Source organism: Podarcis vaucheri (genome assembly GCF_965113315.1).
Source record: "Podarcis vaucheri genome assembly, chromosome: 2".
Taxonomy (NCBI): Eukaryota; Metazoa; Chordata; class Lepidosauria; order Squamata; family Lacertidae; genus Podarcis; species Podarcis vaucheri.
In genome coordinates, this window is record NC_138760.1 from 121647537 (window position 1) to 121670458 (window position 22922).

Sequence of the window (22922 nt, forward strand, 5' to 3'; positions counted from 1 at the left end):
TTATTATTATTATTATTATTATTATTATTATTATCATCATCATCATCATCATCATCATCATCATCATCAGGATGCCCGTCTCTGTCTCAGCTCATTCTGCCTCTCTTCCCTTTTCCTCACCTTCCCTCAAAACAGCAAATGTCACTCTGGATCCAGACACGGCTAATCGTATTCTTGTCCTCTCCGAGGATCGCAAAAGCGTGAGGTTGGGAGCCCCGCGTCAAGACCTGCCCGACAACCCTGAGAGATTCGACACAGTTATTTCCGTGCTGGGAAGGGAGGGATTTGCAGCAGGCAGGCATTTTTGGGAGGTCATTGTGGAAAGAGAGGGAGAATGGGCAGTGGGGGTCACCAGGAAGTCATTGAGGAGAAAGGGCTCCTTTCACTTAAGTTCCGAGGAAGGGATCTGGGCTGTGGGGAGGTGGGGAGGAGAGTACAAGGCCTTTGACCCCCCTGATGTCCCTTTTCTCTTCCTGAGAGGGGAGCTCAAGAGGATCCAAGTGTTTCTGAATTATGAAGCAGGGGAAGTGACTTTTCTCAATGCTGATTCAGGAGCCCCTCTCTACACGTTCTCAGGAGCCTCATTCTCTGGAGAGACCCTCCTCCCTTTCTTCTATCTGTGGGGAGAGAAAACCCACCTCAGAATAGCCTGAGGAGACAACTGCATCACACGCTCAGGCAGAGTTTCTTTCCAGACCGGAATGGTTGCTCTATAAAGCAAACACTAATAGCAGTTGAGGGAGGATTCACTTCAGTCACAATTGGTAGAAATAGCAAAAAGGGGTTTCGCTTTTTCATTCCATTCCCCACTATCATTTAGTTCTTAAGGAGGCCATTTACACTTAACAGTACCCTGAAATCTATTTTTTAAAGGGGTTCAGCTTCTATCACTGTCAGTCCTGGGTTCAATTTTTCCCTCTCCACCTGCCCACAAGACCTCCACCAGCAATTTAGATGCGGACATTATTAGACTACAGGAGTTGATCACTACAAAATAATCTCTCCTCCGACGATGTTGTGGTTGCTCATTGCTTTTTAGACCTCAGACAGGAAGAAAATGAAGAGAGACAAGGCCCCATCCTCAGCCCATTCGGTGAACACAGTTTCTCCTGTCCACACTTAACAAGGTACATTTCCTTGAATTCAGTATAACTTCCTCCTAGCTAATTGCACATAAGATTGCTGCCTTAATGTTTTCCAGTAAACTAGGTTCTCTTTATCATGAGTAGTCAATTTGTTATTATTTTCTGTTAAATTTATACATTGCTTGATTGTGCAAAATAAGCAGTTTACAAATGTCTGATGTCTCTGGCCTCCTGCTCTCATCAGCCCTAGCCAGCTTGGCCAGGGGTCAGGCTGCAGCATGATGGGAACTGGAGTCAAGCAGTTTCTTGAAGGAACCACACTCCCTACGGGAAATTCACTTATTCCGAATAGGATTCCTCGCAAGAAAAGGGAAGAGTTGACAGCTATGCTCTGTGGTAACACCCCCCTCCGATTTATGGGATACTCCCCAAAGAAGAAGTCCCCCCCAGGTGAACTTCCTTGTTCTCCTAGACTTTTTAATCATACTAGTTTAATACATCCTAATTCTTAGAATTTTTTTGTTTCTTCTTGCTGGATTTTAGTGTGGATTTTCTTGTTGTTATTCATCTTGTGTTGCTTCTTATGGAGCTTACTTTATGCTGGTTATTTTTAGTTGACTGAATTTGTATTTTGTATGTTTGTTGATAGTATTTGTACTTCATTTTCCAGAGTGTGCACCTTATTGACAGGCTTATTGAGAGCAATGGTAGAAAAGATTTCTGTGAACTTCATCATTCAAATGAATAAAAGCATATTTCTTGGGGGAGGGGATTCTTTCCAACTCTTAGGGGGCGGACTGCCCTGGGTGTCATCCCTGTGGGGAGTGACAAAAATATTAGTTTTAATTAAAAAAAAAAATGGGCTCACGACTGAACTCACAGTTCAGTCAACAAACGTAATGAAACGTGGCTGGCACTGGGCGCCACACTGCGGGGGCCAGTGCTTACTGCGGGGTCTGCAGCATGCCCAAGCCAGGCGTCTCTCCTGGGAGTGACGTTGTGGCTAGAGTGCCTGCAGGCTCCGCGCTGCCTGAAACGGCAGAATAGAGAGGCTATGGAACAATGCAGCTTAAATATTTGTGACTTCATTTGTTCACAACCATCCCTTGTTACTATTCATCTGCTCCCACACAATAAAAAAATAAACTCCTAGGAGTAGGGAACTTTTTTATAAAATGAAAACGCTTGCATTTCCTTGACAAAGGTAAAGGTAAAGGGACCCCTGACCATTAGGTCCAGTCGTGGCCAACTCTGGGGTTGCGGCGCTCATCTCACTTTATTGGCTGAGGGAGCCGGCGTACAGCTTCCGGGTCATGTGGCCAGCATGACTAAGCCGCTTCTGGGTTTACCTTCCCGCCAGAGCGGTACCTATTTATCTACTTGCACTTTGACATGCTTTCGAACTGCTAGGTTGGCAGGAGCAAGGACCCAGCAACGGGAGCTCACCCCGTCACAGGGATTCGAACCGGCGACCTTCTGATCGACAAGTCCTAGGCCCTGTGTTTTAACCTGCAGTGCCACCCGCGTCCCCTTTCCTTGACAAAAGCCTCATGTAAATAAGAAGAGTAAAATGCTTAAACTTTGGGGGAACTTGTACAGAGGAGAACAAACGGAGGCAAGAAATCATTTGAGCGTTCTGAATATGACGGAAGGTGCACACTAGTCTTTGTGAACATCAGAAAGTCCACACAGGAAAGAAACAATAACGATGTTCAGATTTCAATATATTCTGTGGTTTGACTTGCCCATGTGAACTAGTATTATTCATCTGTTCAGTTTTTAGTCTGCCCGCCCAAAAAGGCCATACACTGTTCTCTCTCCACCCCCACCCCCCATTTTATCCTCCCAACAACCCTCTGAGGGAGGCTAGACTAAGAAAGAACAATGTCAGCTAGTGTGCGTTGTGGCTAGGCCTGCACACACACTGCGCATTTGAAGCACATCACCCCTTGGAAAATGTAGTCGATTTCCATATTTATAAATGTAATATATACAGGAAATTTATATCATATTTCACAATATTACTGCATTGTGCTAATACTTGCCAGAAGTTGCAAAGGAAAACAAAGCCCTTGGTGGAAATTGTGTTTATCAGTGAGAGGGGAAATAGTGGCACCCAGTGGATGATCTAGGTATTGCAAGAGATATTTCAGGGGTTGCCAACTTGGTGTCCTGTATGTAAGAGAGCGAGAGAAAGAGGAAGGGAAAGAGTGACACCTCTCCCCCAACACTCCAAGCTTCTATACATGTTTCTCTCCTGCATGGGTTCTCTCGTGAATCACAAGCAAGAGCCTCTGACTGAAGCTCTGGCCGCAGCATTTGCAGTAATAGGGTTCTCTCCCGTGTGAACCCGCTCATGCCGCAAAAGGTTACACCGGATGCTGAAGCTCTTCCCGCACGCTGAGCACTCGTACGGCTTCTCCCCCGTGTGCGTCCTCTTGTGCCGCACGAGGGTCGACCTCCGGCTGAAGCTTTTGCCACAGGTTAAGCAGCCGTAGGGCTTCTCGCCGGTGTGGATTCTCTCGTGAGCGACAATGTTTGCTCGAATGTTGGACGTGGCCCCGCAGTAGGAGCATTTGAACTTCCTCAGCCGTTTCTTCTGGTTCTTGAGGAGGTCCAAGCTCTGGCAGAGGCTCTTCTCGTAGTCGGTGCTGGCGATGCTGTTTCGTGGGCACGTCCTGTCGCGGACGACGCTTTCATGGAAGGCCTGGCCACTTCCTTCGCAGAGGAAGGCCTGCTGTGCTATCTTCCACAGAAAGCTTTCCTGGTGCCTTTCTGGTCCCCCCTTGTTTCCAGGGATCTTTTCCAACTTGGGAGCCTGGAAGACGTTATCTTTGGCTCTTTCTAAGGATATTCCGCTGGATCCCACATCTCCAGGCTCGGGACTTTTCACATGAAAGGGCTCCTCTTCGTTCTCCAGCACTGGGTCTTGGACTCCTAGGAATAAGCAGAGAATCATTATCTGTGGGCCTGAGACAGAGCTTCTGCAAAGACCTGAAGGAGCGTCTCCACCCCTATCGTTCAGCCCAGACATTGAGGTCCAGCTCCGAGGGCCTTCTGGTAGTTCCCTCAATGTGAGAAGTGAAGTTACAGGGAACCAAGCAGAGGGCCTTCTTGGCAGCGAGACCCTCCCTGTGGGATGCCCTCACATTTGATGTCAAGGAGATAAAGAATTGCACAACTTTTAGAAGACATCTGAAGGCAGCCTTGTATCAGGAAGTTTTTACTGTGCTGGAAGCAGCCCGGACTGGCTGGGGAAACCCAGCCACATGGGCGGGGTATAAATTAATCATTATCATCATTTGGGAAGGGGCCATTGTTCAGCGGCAGAGCATCTGCCTTGCTTGAAGAAAGTGCTAGATTTCATCTCAGCATCTCTGGGAAAGGCTGGGGAAACACTCCTGTCTGCAATCCTGCAGAGCTGCTGCCAGTCAGTGTGGGTAATACTGAGCCAAACTGGCCAGTGGGTCTGGTTCAGGTTAAGACAGCTTCCTACGTTCTTCTACCAGTGGAAAAGGGGCTCCAGCAGCTGACCGTTTTGCGCACACCAATCCTTACCCAGCGGTGTGAATTCCATGGACAGTTGCATCTTTGCAGAGTCTGGTAAATCTTGCTCTGACTTGGAGGCATTAATAAGGGTCTCTTCCAAGAGCCCTGGAACCTGGAGTGGAGGAAAGGGAGAAGTCAACAGCATGCATATGTTTCTAGGCTGTAGGCAAGCAGTGAAGGCTTCCCATCTAGTTGGATGCTGGACTCGATTCCCCATTGGACAGATCCAGGGAGCTGGCTGAGGACAGACCAAGCTTGGTGAAGCCCAGTTGCCCAAATAAACCAGCCACCACTCCAACTGGCACCTCAAAGTGACTAAAACACCTCATACGCCTCATACCTTTACTTCCCGTCTCTCCGACTCATGAAGTATCAAGAGGAAATCCTCGGCCAGGACCGCCGCCTCAGCACATGTCCCTGGGCCCCTTTCCCTCACCCAGTTCTGCATCTCCCGAGGCATAATGGTCAAGAACTGCTCCAGGATCAGCAGATCTAAGATCTGCTCCTTGGTGTGTTTCTCAGGAGTCAGCCACTGGCAGCAAAGCTCCCGGAGCTTCCTGCAGATCTCCCGGGGGCCCTTGGCCTCATGGTAGGACAGCTGCCTGAAGTGTTGTCGCCGCATCTCCATCCTGGCTGCGTCCCCCTCCAGAGCCTCTTCAACCTTCACCGTTGGAGGGGAGTCTAGGCTCCGACACGCCTGCTGGGCCTCTCCAAGGAGGTCAGGCAGGGTCTGAGTCAGCCACTCCCCTATAGGCCGCAGGATAGCATTGGATGTCCCCTTCAGGGGAGCCTGAGAAGATGTTGAGTTATCCTCCAAGGTGGGACTGGGCAGCTGCAGGTGCCGCCACTCTGAGTGAGGGGACTTGGCTGTCTTCAAGAACTCCTGCCACTGGGCCTCCCAGTACCATTCTCGGCCTTCTTCCGGCTCTTGTTTGATTTGTTGGGGGGCCACCCCAGGCAGGAGCTCCTGGGTGGTCTCAGCTTGGACAAGACAAGGATCTCTTCCTCTGCCTTCTGGTTTGTTCCCAGGCTCGGGTCCTGTTGAAGCTTCCTGCTTTTCCATTTTTGTTCCTAGCTTTGCTTCTTGGAGGAAGAGAAGAAAAGTCAATCTTTTTATCACATGATTTGAAAAAAGGGGATTTTATTTATGTAAAAATTTTATAAACTGATTAAAGATTCTAAAACCCTTAAACAATATAAACAATATTTTAAAAAAATTAAACAACATAAAACCAGTAATACTGGGTAGCTTGGTTGGTGAGAGCATGGTGCTGATGATAATGCCAAGGTTGCATGTTCGATCCCCGTATGGGACAGCTGCATATTCCTGCATTGCAGGGGGTTGGACTAGATGACCCCCGGGTTCCCTTCCAAGTCTACAATTCAATGATTCTATGTATCAGCACAGGTTAAAACTCTGCTTCTAAAATGGAGGACTTTCCTTTGACCTGCTCTAAGTGGAACATCTTCCCACCCCATGATGTTGAAGATCCTGTTAATATTGCTTTGAGCGGTGCATTTTATGAACTGTACTTTTACTGTTCATTTTCTTTTATACTGATACGTACTAATCTTCTTCACGACTTCGGGTGCCTTTAGGCTAAAAAGTGTTATATAAATAAACAATTCCATACCAAAACAAATTAAAAACAGGAATGTGCAGATCCATACCATGCATAGCTTCTGCCAAAGAATCTTGGGAACTCCAGTTTACCCCTCACAGAGCTACAATTCCCAACACCTTCAACAAACTCCAGTTCCCATAATTCTTTGGAGGAGTTCTAGGTGTTTCCAAGGTATGGTGTGGACATGTTTGATCTTACGGGTCAAGGAAAACTTTGGCAAAAGGATAGGTCTCTACAAGCGACCTTACAGAATTTCCCAGCATGATCTAAGTGATCTTACAGGCCTATGCAGAGGCAGGCAGTCTTTTCTGCTAAGTGCACCCTGAGTTGTTCAACACAGAGATAATCTGGAGGCGACCAGAGGAAAGGAGCTTGAAAGGTTAATGATTTATATTCCTTCATTGATATCAACTGTAATTGCACAAGCTGAATTTGAGGTATGTGATTGAAACCTACCTGAAAATAGTGACAGCCTGGATGCTGCCGTACTGCAGCAAACAAACCCTAAAATCAGACTTTTGCGGTCAGGAAAGTGATGGTTGAAATGTATTGGAAAGTGTGGGATAACTAATGTACACACCATGAATTCAGTCTCAGGAATTGTAATTTACCCCTCACAGAGATACAATCCCCACTATCCTTAACAAACTACAGTTCCTGAGATTCTTTAGGGCAGGTGGGAGAAATGTGCTATAAATATGTAGAGTGTATGCAGACACCTAAGCTTCCTGCAAAAAAAATAATCAGAGGGAATGCTCAACAAATAGCCAACATTATCTAACCTCCCTGCAAAAGCAGGCTCAATGGCCATCTGCAAGAACCCTCCTTTCCTTCTGACACACACAGATGCCTGCCCCTTCTGCTTTTATCCCTCCTTCCCCTGAATCCACTTCCCTGCTTAAACTCACCTGCTCCATGTAGCTTTTGCATAGCACCTTCTGGGAATACTGTATTTACAATCCTCCAGTAGCACCAAGGATAGCATATGCCCCTAAAAGGGGAAGTTGATTATTATTATTTTAAATAATCAGGAAGGAAATAACAGCAGGACAGGAAGGGGGTTGGTTGCCTTTTTCTTTTTAGCTCTCTGTGCAGCTGTGCAGGAAAGTAGCTTCATCTTTTAAAAACACTCATTCTCTCTCTTTTTCACACACACACATACATGCAATGCACACACATTCCCTGGTCCTCTCTAGGCAACAGAGCTCTGTGCAATTAACCCCATGAGCATCTCTGCAGAAGAAGCGAGCTGGATTTCAATGAAAGGACTAGATGTAAAAATTAGGGCTGCTGCTGCCCCTACCCCCCCCCCCAAATACCACACTCCTGACCAGATGCCTAAATCAAATGATATAAAATGAGAAGAGGGTGGGGAGAAAACATGTGTTGCTTACAACCCAAGTCAATGCATGTTTACTCACTAAGAAGTCCCAAGTGTGTTTTCTCCCAAGCAAGTGAGCATATTCATTCATTCATTCCAGGGGTAGAGAACTTGTTTCACCCTGAGCGCCACATTTCCTTCTGGGGTGGGGGCACATGTCAGCAGGGGCCACAGAAAAAAGTGGGTGGTGCAAGTCATTGAAATTTTGCCTTTGTGCAGAAAGCTACTTTCTACAACAAACACTCCTCCTCTAGCTAAGTAAAAACACTCAGGGTGGGTGCGAAGCAGGGCCAGAAAGGGGGTGTGAAGGGCCACTTTAACACACAGACACGCTTCCCCCATTGAGTCTATTGCACAGTATACCTAGCCCTTTTACAGGAAGGTCCTCTCCAGGCTGCTCACATAATTTTTTAAAAAAAATCATTAAAATATGTATCAAAATGAAAAGGAAAAAAAGAATAGCATCACAGCTTCAATGCTATTCAAAGTTTCTGGGGAATAAACCCCACGGGGAAATCAGTGAAATGTACTTCTTTCTTTCTTTTTTGGTTAGAGGTTTATTCATTTTCCAATAAAAAACATCCAATTAACATATCAAATCATAATCCAATAAAAATAAAAAAAATGTGGGGGGGGATGAAAAGGGAAGTACGATCTGGGAAACGCAAGGTGGAAAACAGCAATGTTTAAATTAGCATAAAGCAGGAATGCTAAACCCAGTACTTTCCCCCCTAGAAAAATAGGCGCTGGTACTCACTATGAGGTTGTTACTGTTAAGTGCTACACTTTTTAACAACCAAAAAGAGAGATGTGCTAGTACTGCGTACCCTTGAGTGCCCCCAGGGGGGAGCACTGGCTGATTCTATGGGCCTTAAGTTGTTGTTTGGACTCCTGCTCCCATCCTTACTCATTTCGGGAACAGTCACTACAAACCAGGGGTGCAATCCAAAGCATATTTATTTCATATTTTCACCACTTTATTCGGTGAGTTTTTAACCCCAGGTGATCCTGCCAAGGGACGCCACCTAAATCATTAGAAACAACCACTGCAAACAGGCAGAAAATAGGCCGTGATTATCTCAAGTTTAATTGTATTTGCTGCTAAAAAAGAAAAACTGGCACAACAATTGCAATTCCGCTACAAAGATCGAGGTCCGTGACAGCTGACAGCTGCCTTTCTACTGCTGCAACATCCCCCCTCCCCCTCTTCCAGCCAAAGGGGAGGGGCCGGAAGAGGAATCCAGCGCCGTTCCATGACCTTTCGAGCCTATCTAGGAAATCGGTGCTCTCTCTCTCCACTTAACCCTTTCAGGGCCCCTTTTCCAAACAAAGGATCTTCTCTTTCATCGAAGGAAAGGGGCGGAAAGGCCAGCGTGACCCCCTCCCGGCCCCTTTCAGATTAATACAGCCTTGCAGGTAAGACGTCAGGTTCCCCACCCCACCAGGCAGAGCACATGCCATTTTAATGCCGAACCTTCTCTTTAAAAAAATTGAAATAAAATGCATAGTTTATGAAAGCGCCCCGTGGTTCTCTAATGGTTAAATCAGCGCAGTTCAGATGGCTAGAGAGGAAGAGGGTTTGGTGAGGGAGGAGGAGAATCTTCCTTCCTGCCGAATGCAATCTTCCGGAGCTGGTGGTCGCCGCCTCCTCCTCCTTCTTTCTCCCCTTGCAAATTTGCAAACTGTTCTGTTGCTTTTTGTTTTAAAAAAATTAAAATGCATGCCTGATTGTGTTTGCTAGGAAGCTGCAGCTTCCCTGCCAAGAGCCCCTGTCATCGCAGCTTCCATTGGGAGGAGCTGGAAGGAGGCCTCGCCCGGGACCGGTAAGTTGGAAGGCGGGTTTGCCTGGTTCTTGGGCAGCAGAAGAGCTGCAGGCGGGGGAAGAGGGGGAGGGGAGGGGAGGGGGCCTCGACATCCCATAATTTGCGCTCTCCTTCCGCGCTTCCATTCAACAGTTGGGTGTGCAATGTAATTAGCGCGGTGAAAATCCATGCTGTGGGGAGGAGGGAAAGAAAATCTCAGACAAATAATTGCAATAAGAGCAGCCAGCCCTTTCACTAAAAAGCAGTCAGTTCCCCCAAAGTCTGTTGGGATGATAAAGTCTTAACTTGCTGGTGGAAGGACAAAGAGGGAGGCAGTCTAACCTCTCCAGGGAGGGAGTTCCATAATCTGGGTGCCAACACCAAGAAGGATCTGCCCTGCGCCCTCAGCAAGTGTCCCTGGGAGAACAGGCTCCCACCAAGATCCCAGAGATCAGGCAGGTTAATACAAAGCAATGCAGTTTTTCAGATGCCAAGGACCCATCTTGTATAGGACTTTACAGGTCACAACCAGCACTTTGAATGGCCCTGTTGTAACAAGGGTGTCATATCCTACTTTTAACCATCCCTGGTCAGCAATCTCTCTGCGGCTCTTTGATCCTGTTGAAATTTCTGAGCATTTTGCAATGGCGGCTCCACCCAGCATGTGTTACAATAATCCCAACAGGATAACTCATGCATTTGGAAGACATTAGAGCCAACAAGGTTTTGGTTTCATATCAAACTCTACTTAAACACATACTGGAAGTTCTTAATTGCCCTTTACCCATTAATAAGGAGTGGTGATAATCTTATTTATTACACTGTGTTTATTTGCTAGTAGTACTTTATCTGGCCTTCACAAGCAGGTCACTGGAATGGACTACAGCAATATAAATACAATATTAAATTGAAATCGCTTAAAAGTGCTGCATCTCAAAGAATGGGCTCGTAAGTCACCAGTGGGCCTTGGGCTTCCTTTCAGGTGGGCTTCCATACCACAGCCTGGCTGGAGGGCTTTTCACATGCCTGCCATATCTCCTAGCAATGCTGTTGCCTCTAAATTGGGCCAGTGCTGTGGCGAAAGCTCAAGCCAGGACCAGTAGTTCCTCGTTTCCTGAGCAAAGATGACAAGGAAGCCTTGTGTGTTTAGAGATGTAAGGCCTCCATCTTCTGAGAGGAGGCCAGAGGAGGTAAAGGTAAAGGGACCCCTGACCATTAGGTCCTATCGCAGACAACTCGGGGGTTGCGGCGCTCATCTCGCTTTATTGGCCGAAGCAGCCGGCATACAGCTTCCGGTTCATGTGGCCAGCACGACTAAGCCGCTTCTTACGAACTAGAGCAGCGCACGGAAACACCATTTACTTTCTCGCCGGAGCGGTACCTATTTATCTGCTTGCACTTTGACGTGCTTTCAAACTGCTAGGTTGAAAGGAGAAGGGACCGAGAAACAGGAGCTCACCCCGTCACAGGGATTCGAACTGCCAACCTTCTGATTGGCAAGTCCTAGGCTCTGTGGTTTAACCCACAGCACCAAGGGCTCGTATTATTTGAAGTACATTCTCCTACAAAGGAAAGTTGATATTCATTACCACAGTTTCTTAAAAAACTGGAACTATAATGGGATAAGAGAATAAAGGTGTTTTTGGAAGAAGGAATAAACGTAAAAACTCTAGGGGGGAGGAAAAAGAAATAAGAAATTGCCAGCTTGAGGTCGGGTGGGAGAATAAGGTACCAGCTGAGTGTGGAAATGTTGCAGGAATCTCCAGTCAATGACGACAGACACTGGAACTTTCCAAGGAAGGTCAGCATTTATTGACCTGCGCAGGTGACCCCAGTGAGATATCTCTCAAATACTGAGGCCCCAAATCAGTTTAAGGGCCCTTCTTAAAGTGAGTTACAAACGAGCAGGCAAAAAAGAGGAACTTTACTCAAGCAGGCAGAAATAACAGATTAGCTTCTGCCCTCCCCACTCCTTGTTCGCCCAAACTGCAAAGTACAGTGGTACTTCGGGTTAAGAACTTAATTCGTTCCAGAGGTCCGTTCTTAACCTGAAACTGTTCTTAACCTGAGGTACCATTTTAGCTAATGGGGCCTCCCACTGCTGCCGCACGATTTCTGTTCTCATCCTGAGGTAAAGTTCTTAACCCGAGGTACTATTTCTGGGTTAGCGGAGGCTGTAACCTGAAGCGTATGTAACCTGAAGCATCTGTAACCCGAGGTACCACTGTAGGAACTTTCTAGTCTTTCCCCCACCCCACCCCACCCCGCTCCTGTCCTGTCTGCATCTGCCAGCCTGTGCTGGTTTCTTGCCCATACAGCTGACCTGTGCAAGTTTAGAAACAGACACCAGACGTCATCATCTTGTGACTGACTTTCTTGAATAGCCAGCTTACACAGCATTTTGTAGCAAACTCAAAAGTGGGGGTTGTTGGGCTTCTCTCATTTCTGATCAGAGCCACTTTCTGTATAAAAACAACTTCCAGGGCACAAGAGCATGTGCAAAGCTCTTATTACACAAGTTTCAACAAATAGGTAGATTAATTCCTGCATTTTCTGAGAAGGCATGCATACAGATGGCTAGACTGCTTACAGAGCAATTTCTGAGTGGGGGGCGGCTATTGAGGCATATAGATTCTATTTCCTCCATTCATCAGTAGAAGAACAGGAAAATATAGTACTTTGAGAGGCATGTGGGTGTTAGAGGGGGGGGATGGATAAAGCCATTTCCATTTTGTTCAGCAGACTCCACAATATCCCTAGAGAAAATGTCTGTGTTTACAGTAACTTGAGGGAAGCTGAGCTATGGTACTCCTTGCCACTGACTCCCCATGTGTTCCCACGCTCAGTTCAAAGTGCTGGTTTTAACCTTTAAAGCTCTTCATTCATTCAGTATTTTATTTGTATGCTGCTTTTCCACCCCCCCAGCCACCACCCCCCAAATTGCTCAAAGCGGCTTACAACAAATGAAGCGGAGATGTATTTCAAAGCCAAGCACTGCAAAACAATTACAAAGCTGCACAATAAAACAACAACACAATATCAAATATAGCAACATACAAAACAACGGCAACGTTTCAGTACTATAAATATAAGAAGATAGCGTAATATCCAACAGCAAAGTTAACAAGGAAGCTTGACAGTTTCACCTTGGTCCTAGAAACACCTTTACCATGATGTTATTTTTATTTATTTATTTATTCATTTATTAAAATTGTATACTGCCCTTCATTCAAAGATCACAGGGCAATTCCCAACAAAAAAATTACAAAATGTGAATACAAAAGACATAATAAAACAAAAACAAACCAATAGCACGCCCCCCCCCAACACATTTAAAAGGCCATATAATGTTAATCAGCCAAAGGCCTGGTTATAGAGAAATGTTTTTGCCTGCCACTTAAAGCACCAGGTGAACCTCAGTGGAGAGAGCATTCCACAAATGGGGAGCCACCACAAAAAAGGCCGTTTTCATGTTGCCGCCCTCCAGGCCTCTTGTGGAGAAACATGAAGAAGCACCTCAGATGATGATCCCAGGGTTCAGTTGCTCAGAGTCCCTCTCCTCCTACAGCACCTTGCATGTCTTCCAAGATAGGTGGGGTAGCTGGAAACACCTCTCCCATAATGCTGCCCTTCACGGCTTGGTGACAGAATGCTCTACATGTGCCTGCTCGTGTTTTCACCTGAGCAAGCTCCGTCTTGCCTGATCTTGGAAGCTAAGCAGGGTCAGTACTTGGTTAGTACAGTGGTACCTCGCGTTAAGAACTTAATTCGTTCCGGAGGTTCGTTCTTAGCCTGAGGTACCACTTTAGCTAATGGGGCCTCTTGCTGCCGCCACACCACCGCCATGCGATTTCTGTTCTCATCCTGAAGCAAAGTTCTTAACCCGAGGTACTATTTCTGGGTTAGCAGAGTCTGTAACCTGAAGCATCTGTAGCCCGAGGTACCACTGTACTTGGATTCAAGACTTCCCGTGTGTTACCATAGAAACTGAATTTCTGGTGGTGACATCTTAATTATAAAATGCAGTCACCTGATGTCTACTTTGGTGCCATTCTTGCATCAAGCTTTAAAAAAAAATCCTGGCTTGTTCTAGGGCAGGGGTAGGCAACCTAAGGCCCGGGGGCTGGATCCGGCCCAATCGCCTTCTCAATCTGGCCTGCGGACGGTCCAGGAATCAACATGTTTTTACATGAGTAGAATGTGTCCTTTTATTTAAAATGCATCTCCGGGTTATTTGTGGGGCCTGCCTGGTGTTTTTACATGAGTAGAATGTGTCCTTTTATTTAAAATGCATCTCTGGGTTATTTGTGGGGCATAGGAATTTGTTCATTTTTTCCCTCCAAAATATAGTCTGGCCCACCACAAGGTCTGAGGGATGAAAAAGGTTTCTGCCCCCTGTTCTAGGGTAATTGAGTGGGGATCACAACTCTGTACACAGCCTTGAAACGGTGGGAAATGAATGCGCTAAAATAAATCACTCCTTGTAATAATGCGCTCACATGTTGAGCGCTGACAACTTTTAAGCCACAATGGGGTTGCGTAGAAACAGAGGGAGGTATAGCCAGGATTGCAGGAATCCAAATAATAGAATCATAGGAGAAGCGACCCTGAGGATCAGCTAAGCCCAACCCTCTGCAGTGCAGGAATATGCAGCTGTCCCATACAGGGATTGAACCTGCAACCTTGGCATTACCAGCATCACACTCTAAACCAACTGAGCTATCCATGTTTGTTGATGTACAAGAATATGCTGTCGGAGGGAGCGGGGAGTAAGTGGGATTGGAGAATGAAATGAAGTGTCCCAGCTAACTGGAAGCCTGAAAAGCAGCCTTTCTCTTTGGAGGTGAGAACACAATGCACCATTTTTTGCTGCAGGTTCCACTTGTAAAAAAAAATAAAAAAAAATACACTTCTTACTAGGGAGAAGAGCAATGTTCTCCTGGTTGCCTCACTTGTTGTTTCTGCTTTTTGTCCTTCAGGGCAGCCACAGACGAGCGAAGACGTCTGAGGAAGATTTGCATCGGACTGAGCTCTTGGGGTCTGCTTATTATCATCATCATTATTGTTGTTTATTGAATTTATATACCCCCCCCTATACCCGGAGGTCTTAGGGCTGTTCACAGAAACTCTTATCATGGCTGGAGTTCTGCCTTGACTTGCTGCCACCTTGCTGTAATTGCAGTTACGAAGCAAAGAAGCTTTCCACTACGTTGGCCTGAAAGGGGATGGAGGGACAGAGCTTAGCTAGGATCGTCGCTTATTAAAAAAGAGAGAGAGGGTGGTTGTGGGTGGAAAATGACGACAGAGAAGGCAGCAGAATTATCGCCCCTGGACTTTCATGAGTTTGACCAGCACGTGAAGCCAGAAATAAAAATGGAGAGGCGAGAACGTGGATCCAGGAGAGGACTGCAAAGAACCGGGGAGACCTCCCTGGCCCCTGAGGTGGAGACTGTTATTGTTGCAGCATCGCCGCAAGGCATTAAACAGGAAGTTGGCGAAGGACCGTCGTCCCGGCAGTGGGACAGGCAGTGGCAGGACTACCCAGATGCCTCACAGTCCCCTCTGTCAGGGCAGGGAGACCTGGAACTGGAAGAGACAGGATTGACGGACGATGTTAAGGATTCCCTTTCCCACTCCGAAGGAGCAGCGTCCACCAGCCGGTGGGCTAAAGGCAGGACAAGGCCCCGGCTCGGGTTGGGACGCACTCGGATAGCCCAAGAGGCCCAAAGTGTGAAAAGCGACAGTGGGAGCAGTGACGAGCAGGCAAGTGAGGCCGAGGCCACAGAGTCCATCAGTCCCGAATGCCAGCGCCAGCGCTTCCGGCAGTTTGGCTATGAAGAAGCCGAGGGGCCGTGGGAGGCCTACTGTCAACTCCGGAAGTTTTGCCACCAGTGGCTCATGCCAGAGAGGCACACCAAAGAGGAGATCCTGGAGCTGGTGATTCTGGAGCAATTCTTGGCCATCCTGCCCCCAGAAATGCTGAGCTGGATCCGAGAACGCGATTCAGAGAGCTGCTTCCACGCTGTAGCCCTTGCTGAGCATTTTCTCCTGAGGCAGCGAGAGGCTCAGAGGCAGGACCAACAGGTATTTTCTTCTCAACGGTCCTGAGCAGGCTGTGTTATTGGTGGTGGGATATTGCAAGCTGTGGTACTTAGCTGGCGGCAGTAGTGGGGAACCTGGGGTCCGTGGGCCTAATTGGGGCTACTTAAGCCTCCCAGGTTGTCTTGCCGGGCTATTTGAGCCCTGTGCCTTTGCAAGCACAGATGATCACAGCAGCAAGCACAGAAAGATCAGTTGCCCATCAGTACCTGCAAAGCCAAACAGGTCACCTGACATTGTTGTGGTGTCAGGTGATTGGCAGGAGTAGGTCAGGATACAGCCCGCTGGCTGGACCCGGTTCCCTTTCCCTGGCTTACGGGATGAGTCATTCTGGTAATAGTCGCTTTGTGTGACTGGGAGAGATGCAAACCAGGTCAAGCAAAAATGTCCCATGGAGCACTTTTTTTACAAGGAAAGGCTTTTTTGCTTCCGGAGGGGGGAAGATGCAACAAAAGTGGGTAGGGACATGAGCGAGATTTACAGCATTCATGCATAAAGTAGAGGAAGAGACAGACATGTTTTTGTTCTTTGCAGTGCTAGACTTTGCAGCAGGGTGATTGGGGTGGGAAATATCCTCCAGTGAGATTGATGATGAGTAGATTCAGGACATGGAGTGGGGTGGGCAGGAAACCACACTTCTTCAAGCAAAATGTGTGAGAGCCAGTGTGGTGTAGTGGTTCAGAGCGGTAGTCTCGTAATCTGGGGAACCGGGTTCGATTCCCCGCTCCTCCACATGCAGCTGCTGGGTGACCTTGGGCCAGTCACACTTCTTTGAAGTCTCTCAGCCCCACTCACCTCACAGAGTGTTTGTTGTGGGGGAGGAAGGGAAAGGAGAATGTTAGCCGCTTTGAGACTCCTGAAGGGGAGTGAAAGGCGGGATATCAAATCCAAACTCTTCTACTCTTCTTCTTCTTCAAAATGTGTGGCTGAGCTTATGGAACTCGCTGCCACAAGATGAGGTGACAGCCACCTGCTCAGACAGCTTTAAAAGGGGATGAGGAATTTGTAGCGAGTGAGCTTACCAATGGCTCTTTAGCCACGATAGGTGAATGCAGTATATACATCTCCGTCTTGGGGAGGGCTGTTGACTTTTAGACCTGCTTGTGGGCTTCCCATAAGCCTCTGACTGGCCATGGCAGGAAATAGGATGTTGGTGTGATCCAGCAGGACTCGTCTTATGTGCCCCACCCCTGAGCCATCTTGTACTGAAATTCTCTCCCATTGTTTCAGGTGGGAATGAAAGAGGAGGCTGCTATGAATTTCTCTGCGGGAGAAGGTTCTTCGATGGATCTGACCCTCAGGCAGCTCTACAGGGAGGTCAAGGAGGAAGGGGAAGATGAGGAGGAGGAGGAAGAAGAAGCCAGTGTGCTAGGCAAGGATGAGTTGCACTGGAAGCAAGTTGTACACTTGCTTATCTTGCTCTTGTTTCCTTTTCAAAACTTCTGTTACATATGCCATTTTGTTCTGGGGACGGGTGGGTGTTCCCATAGCTGAGCACATGTTCCACCACCTAAGTTCACAGGTTCGATTCCTAGCATCTTCCAAATTAAAAAGGATTGAGTACCAGCTGACAAGGAAACCTTCTTTGAAGGTTTACAGAGGTTACAGAGAACATACAAAGCAGAACATGCTGGGCTCAATGCACAAATAATTTGGCCTGGTATAAAACAGGTTCTACCCAGTGGATCTGTTAGATAAATGAGGCGCTGCCCCAACAACTAGGGCAGGGCGATATATTGATATGTCACTCAAAACCAGTTTGAAGTCCATATCGTGACATGGTCTTAGTAATTGACCTGGCAATATATTGCGATTTATGTGTGTGTGTTGTGCAAAAATTGCAATGTGGGGAAAACCGCAAAGCCAGCCAGTGCCTTTACGTAGCTCCGTCCTTATTTCAGACATTGGGATATATTGATATATCAAGATGTTTAGCTGGTGATATATCACAAAGTTGAAAATCACCTCCACCCTTATTTCAGACATTGTCCTATATCATGGGTAGGCAAACTAAGGCCCGGGGGCCGGATCTGGCCCAATCGCCTTCTAAATCCGGCCAGTGGACAGTCCGGGAATCAGCATGTTTTTACATGAGTAGAATGTGTCCTTTTATTTAAAATGCATCTCTGGGTTATTTGTGGGGCATAGGAATTCGTTCATTTCCCCCCCATATAGTCCGGCCCCCCACAGGGTCTGAGGGCCAGTGGACTGACCCCCTGCTGAAAAAGCTTGCTAACCCCTGTCCTATATCAATAGATCACAATGTTTAGCTGGCGATATATCGCCAATGTTGAAAATCAGATATGGCCCAGCTCTACCATCAAATTCAAGTTTTCCTTTGCCAGATGACTTTTTTTTTAACCTTTTAAACTTACAGCCACCCCAGCTGTTGGCACTGCCTGTCAGCTTCTTCCTTGGGGTTGGCACTTGTGGAACTCAGCAGAGAGGGAGGGAGGAGGCTGGAGATACAGCTGGAATTTATTGTCCCCACCTGTCATTGATTCTGTTGGTCTGCTTTCCGCCCTACCAGCTCCAATGGGCACCAGCCTCCACTGCTTCCATGTTCCTGCATAAATGCTTATTGCAATTATGGCATGCAGGACCTGCAACAACGTGTTACACCATGGAGTGCCTCTTTTCAGGATTCCAGCCACTTCAGCCCATTCCCTCTCCTGGTTTGCTGTCCCACAGCTACCCCTCCTCCCCTAAAACGTCAATCAGTATTCTATGGCCAGTGAGCAAGTTCATCTCTCCATCGACTGTTTTGTGGGTCCCCCCCCCCTTTTAGGGTTTTCTTCACCAGATTATTTTTGTGCACTTCTGCAAATCTCGGGGTTCCACACACCCTCTTCTGTGTGAATGGAGTCGTTCTGCCAGGGGCATAGCAAACAAATAAAAATATTTAACTAACTGACCAATCACATTGCAGGTAGCTTAGTTCTTCCCTCACACCACGCAAAATCCTGTGTTTTGGCTACATCAGCAATGCCACTCGCAACCTGAAAATCAGATATAGGAAGAATAATGGTTTTCATTACTCTTATATTAATATTAGGTGACGAAGGTCAGGATGAAAATGACGGGATGCCACTAGAAGGAGAGAACTGCCAGGACTTTGAGGAGACAATTTCAAAACCAACGGAGCCAAAGGAATACGGAACAGAGGAGCATAGGAATGAATCTGTTGCGCCGGAGGGTGAAACGACAGCCGAACAGGAAACCCCCAAATTAAAGAGGCCAAGTGATAGATTGTTCCACGGCCTCAACAGACATCAGAGGAACAACTCGGGGCAGGAACTCTATGACTGCTCCGATTGTGGCAAAGTGTTTATCTCCAGAGCTGGCTTCATCATGCATATAAGAGTCCATGGCCGGGAGAAGCCGTACGAATGTGCAGACTGTGGCAAAAACTTCCGGCGGAGCTCACATCTCAATAACCACAGCAAAATCCATGCGGGAGTGAAGCCGTTCAAATGCTTGGACTGCGGGAAGGGGTTCAGTCGGAACTCAAACCTTATTTCACATCAGAGAATGCACACGGGCGAGAAGCCATACTCGTGCTCCTCCTGCAGCAAACAGTTTTGCGACAAGTCGAGTCTGGTGAGACACGAGAGGCTTCACACTGGAGACAGGCCGTACAAATGCACCGCATGTGGGAAAAGCTTCAGCCAGAGCCACCATCTCATAACGCACCAGAGAAGCCACACGGGCGAGAAACCGTACAAATGCCTGCTCTGCAGCAAAAGCTTTTGCGATCGATCGACTTACATTAGGCACCAGAAAAATCACACGGGGGAGAAGACGTTCAAATGTTCTGAATGCGGCGAAAGTTTCAGCCGGAACAAGCACCTCATTAGACATCAGAGCATTCATACAGCCAGGGAGTTGTACACGTGCTCAGATTGTGGCGAAAGCTTTTGCCGCCGGTCAGGCCTGAAGATGCACCAGAAAATCCACACGGGGGAGAAGCCGTTTGAATGCACAGATTGCGGGAAGAAGTTCAATCGCAGCACAAACCTTATCAGTCATCAGAGAATCCACACTGGAGAGAGACCCTACGGATGCCCTGACTGTGGGAAAAGGTTCAATCGCAGGACACACCTTGTTAGCCATCAGAAAATCCACGGACCGAGGAAAGAATCTCCAGAAACGATCAAAACCGAAGAAGAGCTTCCATCTGACGACGTCTTTTTGCACCCATCTTATATCATCACAAGAACCCTGTGAGGTAAGCAATTGAATTGAAGAACTGAATTGAATTGAGTTGTAAAAGTCCGTACAAATACTCTTATTGGGAGAAATGACCTGACACCCAGGCAACATGTACTTCATGCAGATTGTTGGCCTGTGACCTTTTGCATATTTCATTTGTGTCCGCCAGCTTTTTTATTCCCTCTTTCCTTTATTTAACCTTGTGACTCCCTCCCCTTTGCTCTCAAATGTTCTATCAGACCCATAGCTGTCAACTTGCAGATTTGAAAATAAGGGACCAGCTGCCTCAAAAATAAGGGATCAGCAGCCAAAATAAAGGATCAACAATTACTTTGATAAAATCCATATTTTGTTGCGTGCAAATGGCTTTAGATATGTATTAGGTCCATAAATTACCATATAGCATATATTCAACACACAAAAACAGCAACAATTTGTTGTTGACAAAGCACAGCTGGACATAGAAGAGGTCCCATTACCTTCAGTAGCTTATTTAAGGGACATCATCAATAAGGGACAGCAGTGGGACATGGCACTGGGATATGGGACTGTCCCGCCAAATAAGGGACGCTTGACAGCTATGATCAGACCCCCAGAGAATTACTCAGGCACCTTCAACTCCCCAACCCTGCTCCCCAGTTTCAACTTAAAAACTCCCCTCTCTCCATTGAAATTACAGTGGTACCTCGAGTTAAGTACTTAATTTGTTCCGGAGGTCCGTACTTAACCTGAAACTGTTCTTAACCTGAAGCACCACTTTAGCTAATGGGGCCTCCCGCTGCTGCTGCCGCACCGCCGGAACACAATTTCTGTTCTCATCCTGAAGCAAAGTTATTAACCTGAAGCACTATTTCTGGGTTAGCTGAGTCTGTAACCTGAAGCGTATGTAACCTGAAGCGTATGTAACCCGAGGTAAAGGTAAAGGTAAAGGTACCCCTGCCCGAACGGGCCAGTCTTGACAGACTCTGGGGTTTGTGCGCCCATCTCACATCTATTGGCCGGGGGCCAGCACTGTCCGAAGACACTTCCGGGTCACGTGGCCAGCGTGACAACGCTGCTCTGGCGAGCCAGAGCCGCACACGGAACGCCGTTTACCTTCCCGCTGGTAAGCGGTACCTATTTATCTACTTGCCCCCGGGGGTGCTTTCGAACTGCTAGGTGGGCAGGCGCTGGGACCGAGCAGCGGGAGCGCACCCCGCCGCGGGGATTCGAACTGCCGACCTTTCGATCGGCAAGCCCTAGGCGCTGAGGCTTTAGCCCACAGCGCCACCCGACCCGAGGTACCACTGTATAAACCTGGCTGCAAACCCTTTGCAAACTCTGCTGCACGAATAAACCTCATTCCTTGCATGTGACTTACTTGAATCCCACCCTCTCTCTGTGCCATACTAGTTTTCCATGTGCAGGCCTTTAAAACAAACACAGAGCATCGTTTTCATCCTATGCAGCCCTGACCCAGGTTTATCCCATAACTGAGAACTAACCCTAAATTTATCTATGGAACCATCAGCAAATCGCCTAGCCATCTATCACTAGATCCTGATCTACAGTCTTCTACCCATCCTTACCACTCAGTAATAGAGCTCCGACTTCGCCGTCAGGTTCAGTCCCTGCCATTCCCTGTATTAAAAGGACTAGGCAGCTAGCATTGAAAACTAGGTTGCTAGTAATAAAGTCTGCCCTGAGATCTGCTGCCAGACAAGAGTGGATAACACTGACCCAGGGAGACAAATTACCCGACTTGGTAGAAGAAAGGCCTGATGTGTTTTGAAAAACAGAAAGGTCACCATCAACACCATATTTTTAAAGCGCATTCCCCACCCCAGGGAATCCTACAGGTGCTGGTTTCTTGAGGCAGTGGCGGATTTGGGTTCTATGGCTCCCTGTGCGAGGCCTAAATTTGCCCCCTGCCCCAATCCTCACACTGTCTTCCCAAAGCCTTTGTGAAGGAGGCACTGCAAAGCCCAGGTAAGGAGGTGCCCAACTTTGGGAAGAAGGTATGAAGGCTCTGACAGGGCCTTCTAACAAGGTTACCAGATTTTTTTCAATAAATCCGGGGCACTTTTCAACTTCAATGGATTTTGTCAGGGGATTGATTTGTAAATCCGGGGACTTGTCCCTGGGAAACGGGGACGTCTGGTAACCTTACCCTAAAGCATGGGTAGGCAAACTAAGGCCCAGGGGCTGGATCTGGCCCAATCGCCTTCTAAATCCGGCCAGTGGACGGTCCGGGAATCAGTGTGTCTATACATGAGTAGAATGTGTGCTTTTATTTAAAATGCATCTCTCGGTTATTTGTGGGGAATAGGAATTCATTCATTTAAATTTATTTTTCCAAAATATAGTCCAGCCCCCCACAAGGTCTGAGGGTCAGTGGACCGGCCCCCTGCTGAAAAAGTTTGCTGACCCCTGCCCTAAAGCTTTCCCACCTTCCCAGAACTGGGAGAGCACTAGCTAGGCTTGGGGAAGGAGGTGGGAGGGAATTGTACCTCTTTGGGGCAGGAGGTGAGCTACAGTTCCTGGGATTGTTTTGTGCTTTTAAGTGCATGGTGTGGATGCGACCAAATACAAGTTTGGAAAGAGGGGGTTTGTGGGTTTGGGTAAAGACAAAAGCAACAAGGATGTATACATGCTTTTAAAAGAAATCCATTCTTATGCAGGGCTGGATCTGAAGAAAACTGAAGAGTAGAGACCTCTAAAGGATGCTGAATTGTCAAACTGAATTGGAACCTGATCATCTCTCTGCTTGTGGAGCGGAGTTTGCGTCCAAGTGGAAATCGAATGACTTGCTGCTTGGCCGAATGAATTCTCTGCTCTCTGGTTCCTTTCACCCTTGTGCTTATAGTTATCTCCCCTTCTTTGCTCCCCTGTGGATGTACTTCATCTTCCTCATGCCTTTTTGAAAAGTATGCATCTCTTTATGCCATTTGTGTGCTGTTTGGAAAAATAAAAAAATAGAAGGAAGAGTTGGAGGCGGATGAGTTAGACATTTGTAGACCTATGTAGCTGTAATCCTGTGTGCACTTAGCTGAACACAGCGGGGAATTACTTTGGAGTAAACCTACATAGGATTAGGTTGTGTAAATGGGCTTTATAGCTGCTGGCAATGGGGGTGGTTACTTTTGTATGGGGTGGGGGGGTGGGATTAGGTTCTTGCTCATTTTGGTGT

At 47.3% G+C, this 22922-nt stretch overlaps 3 protein-coding genes across 3 annotated transcripts in view; 2 read left to right on the forward strand and 1 right to left on the reverse strand.

Annotated features, from left to right (window-relative positions):
* Positions 1 to 1219, forward strand: part of LOC309526193 (uncharacterized protein) — a 65777-nt gene extending 64558 nt beyond the window's left edge. Inside the window, exon 19 of the mRNA XM_082212108.1 lies at positions 136 to 1219. Coding sequence (XP_082068234.1) covers positions 136 to 653 — 518 coding nt within the window. The 3' untranslated portion in view covers positions 654 to 1219. The remainder of the gene's footprint in view (positions 1 to 135) is intronic.
* A 717-nt stretch (positions 1220 to 1936) lies between these two features.
* On the reverse strand, positions 1937 to 11428 carry LOC309524839 (uncharacterized protein). The gene is given in 6 exon segments (XM_082209951.1): positions 1937 to 3420; positions 3423 to 4022; positions 4644 to 4746; positions 4975 to 5717; positions 7168 to 7250; positions 11175 to 11428. Coding segments are annotated over 6 exon segments (1701 nt in total). The 5' UTR covers positions 11252 to 11428; the 3' UTR covers positions 1937 to 3325.
* On the forward strand, positions 8943 to 22725 carry LOC309524729 (uncharacterized protein). Its single transcript, XM_082209694.1, has 6 exons — positions 8943 to 9056; positions 9382 to 9463; positions 14422 to 15526; positions 16772 to 16913; positions 18597 to 19769; positions 22414 to 22725. The coding sequence occupies exons 3-5, from the start codon at positions 14738 to 14740 to the stop codon at positions 19766 to 19768; spliced, it is 2103 nt and encodes a 700-aa protein (XP_082065820.1). The 5' UTR covers positions 8943 to 9056; positions 9382 to 9463; positions 14422 to 14737; the 3' UTR covers position 19769; positions 22414 to 22725.
* The last annotated feature ends 197 nt before the right edge of the window (positions 22726 to 22922 follow it).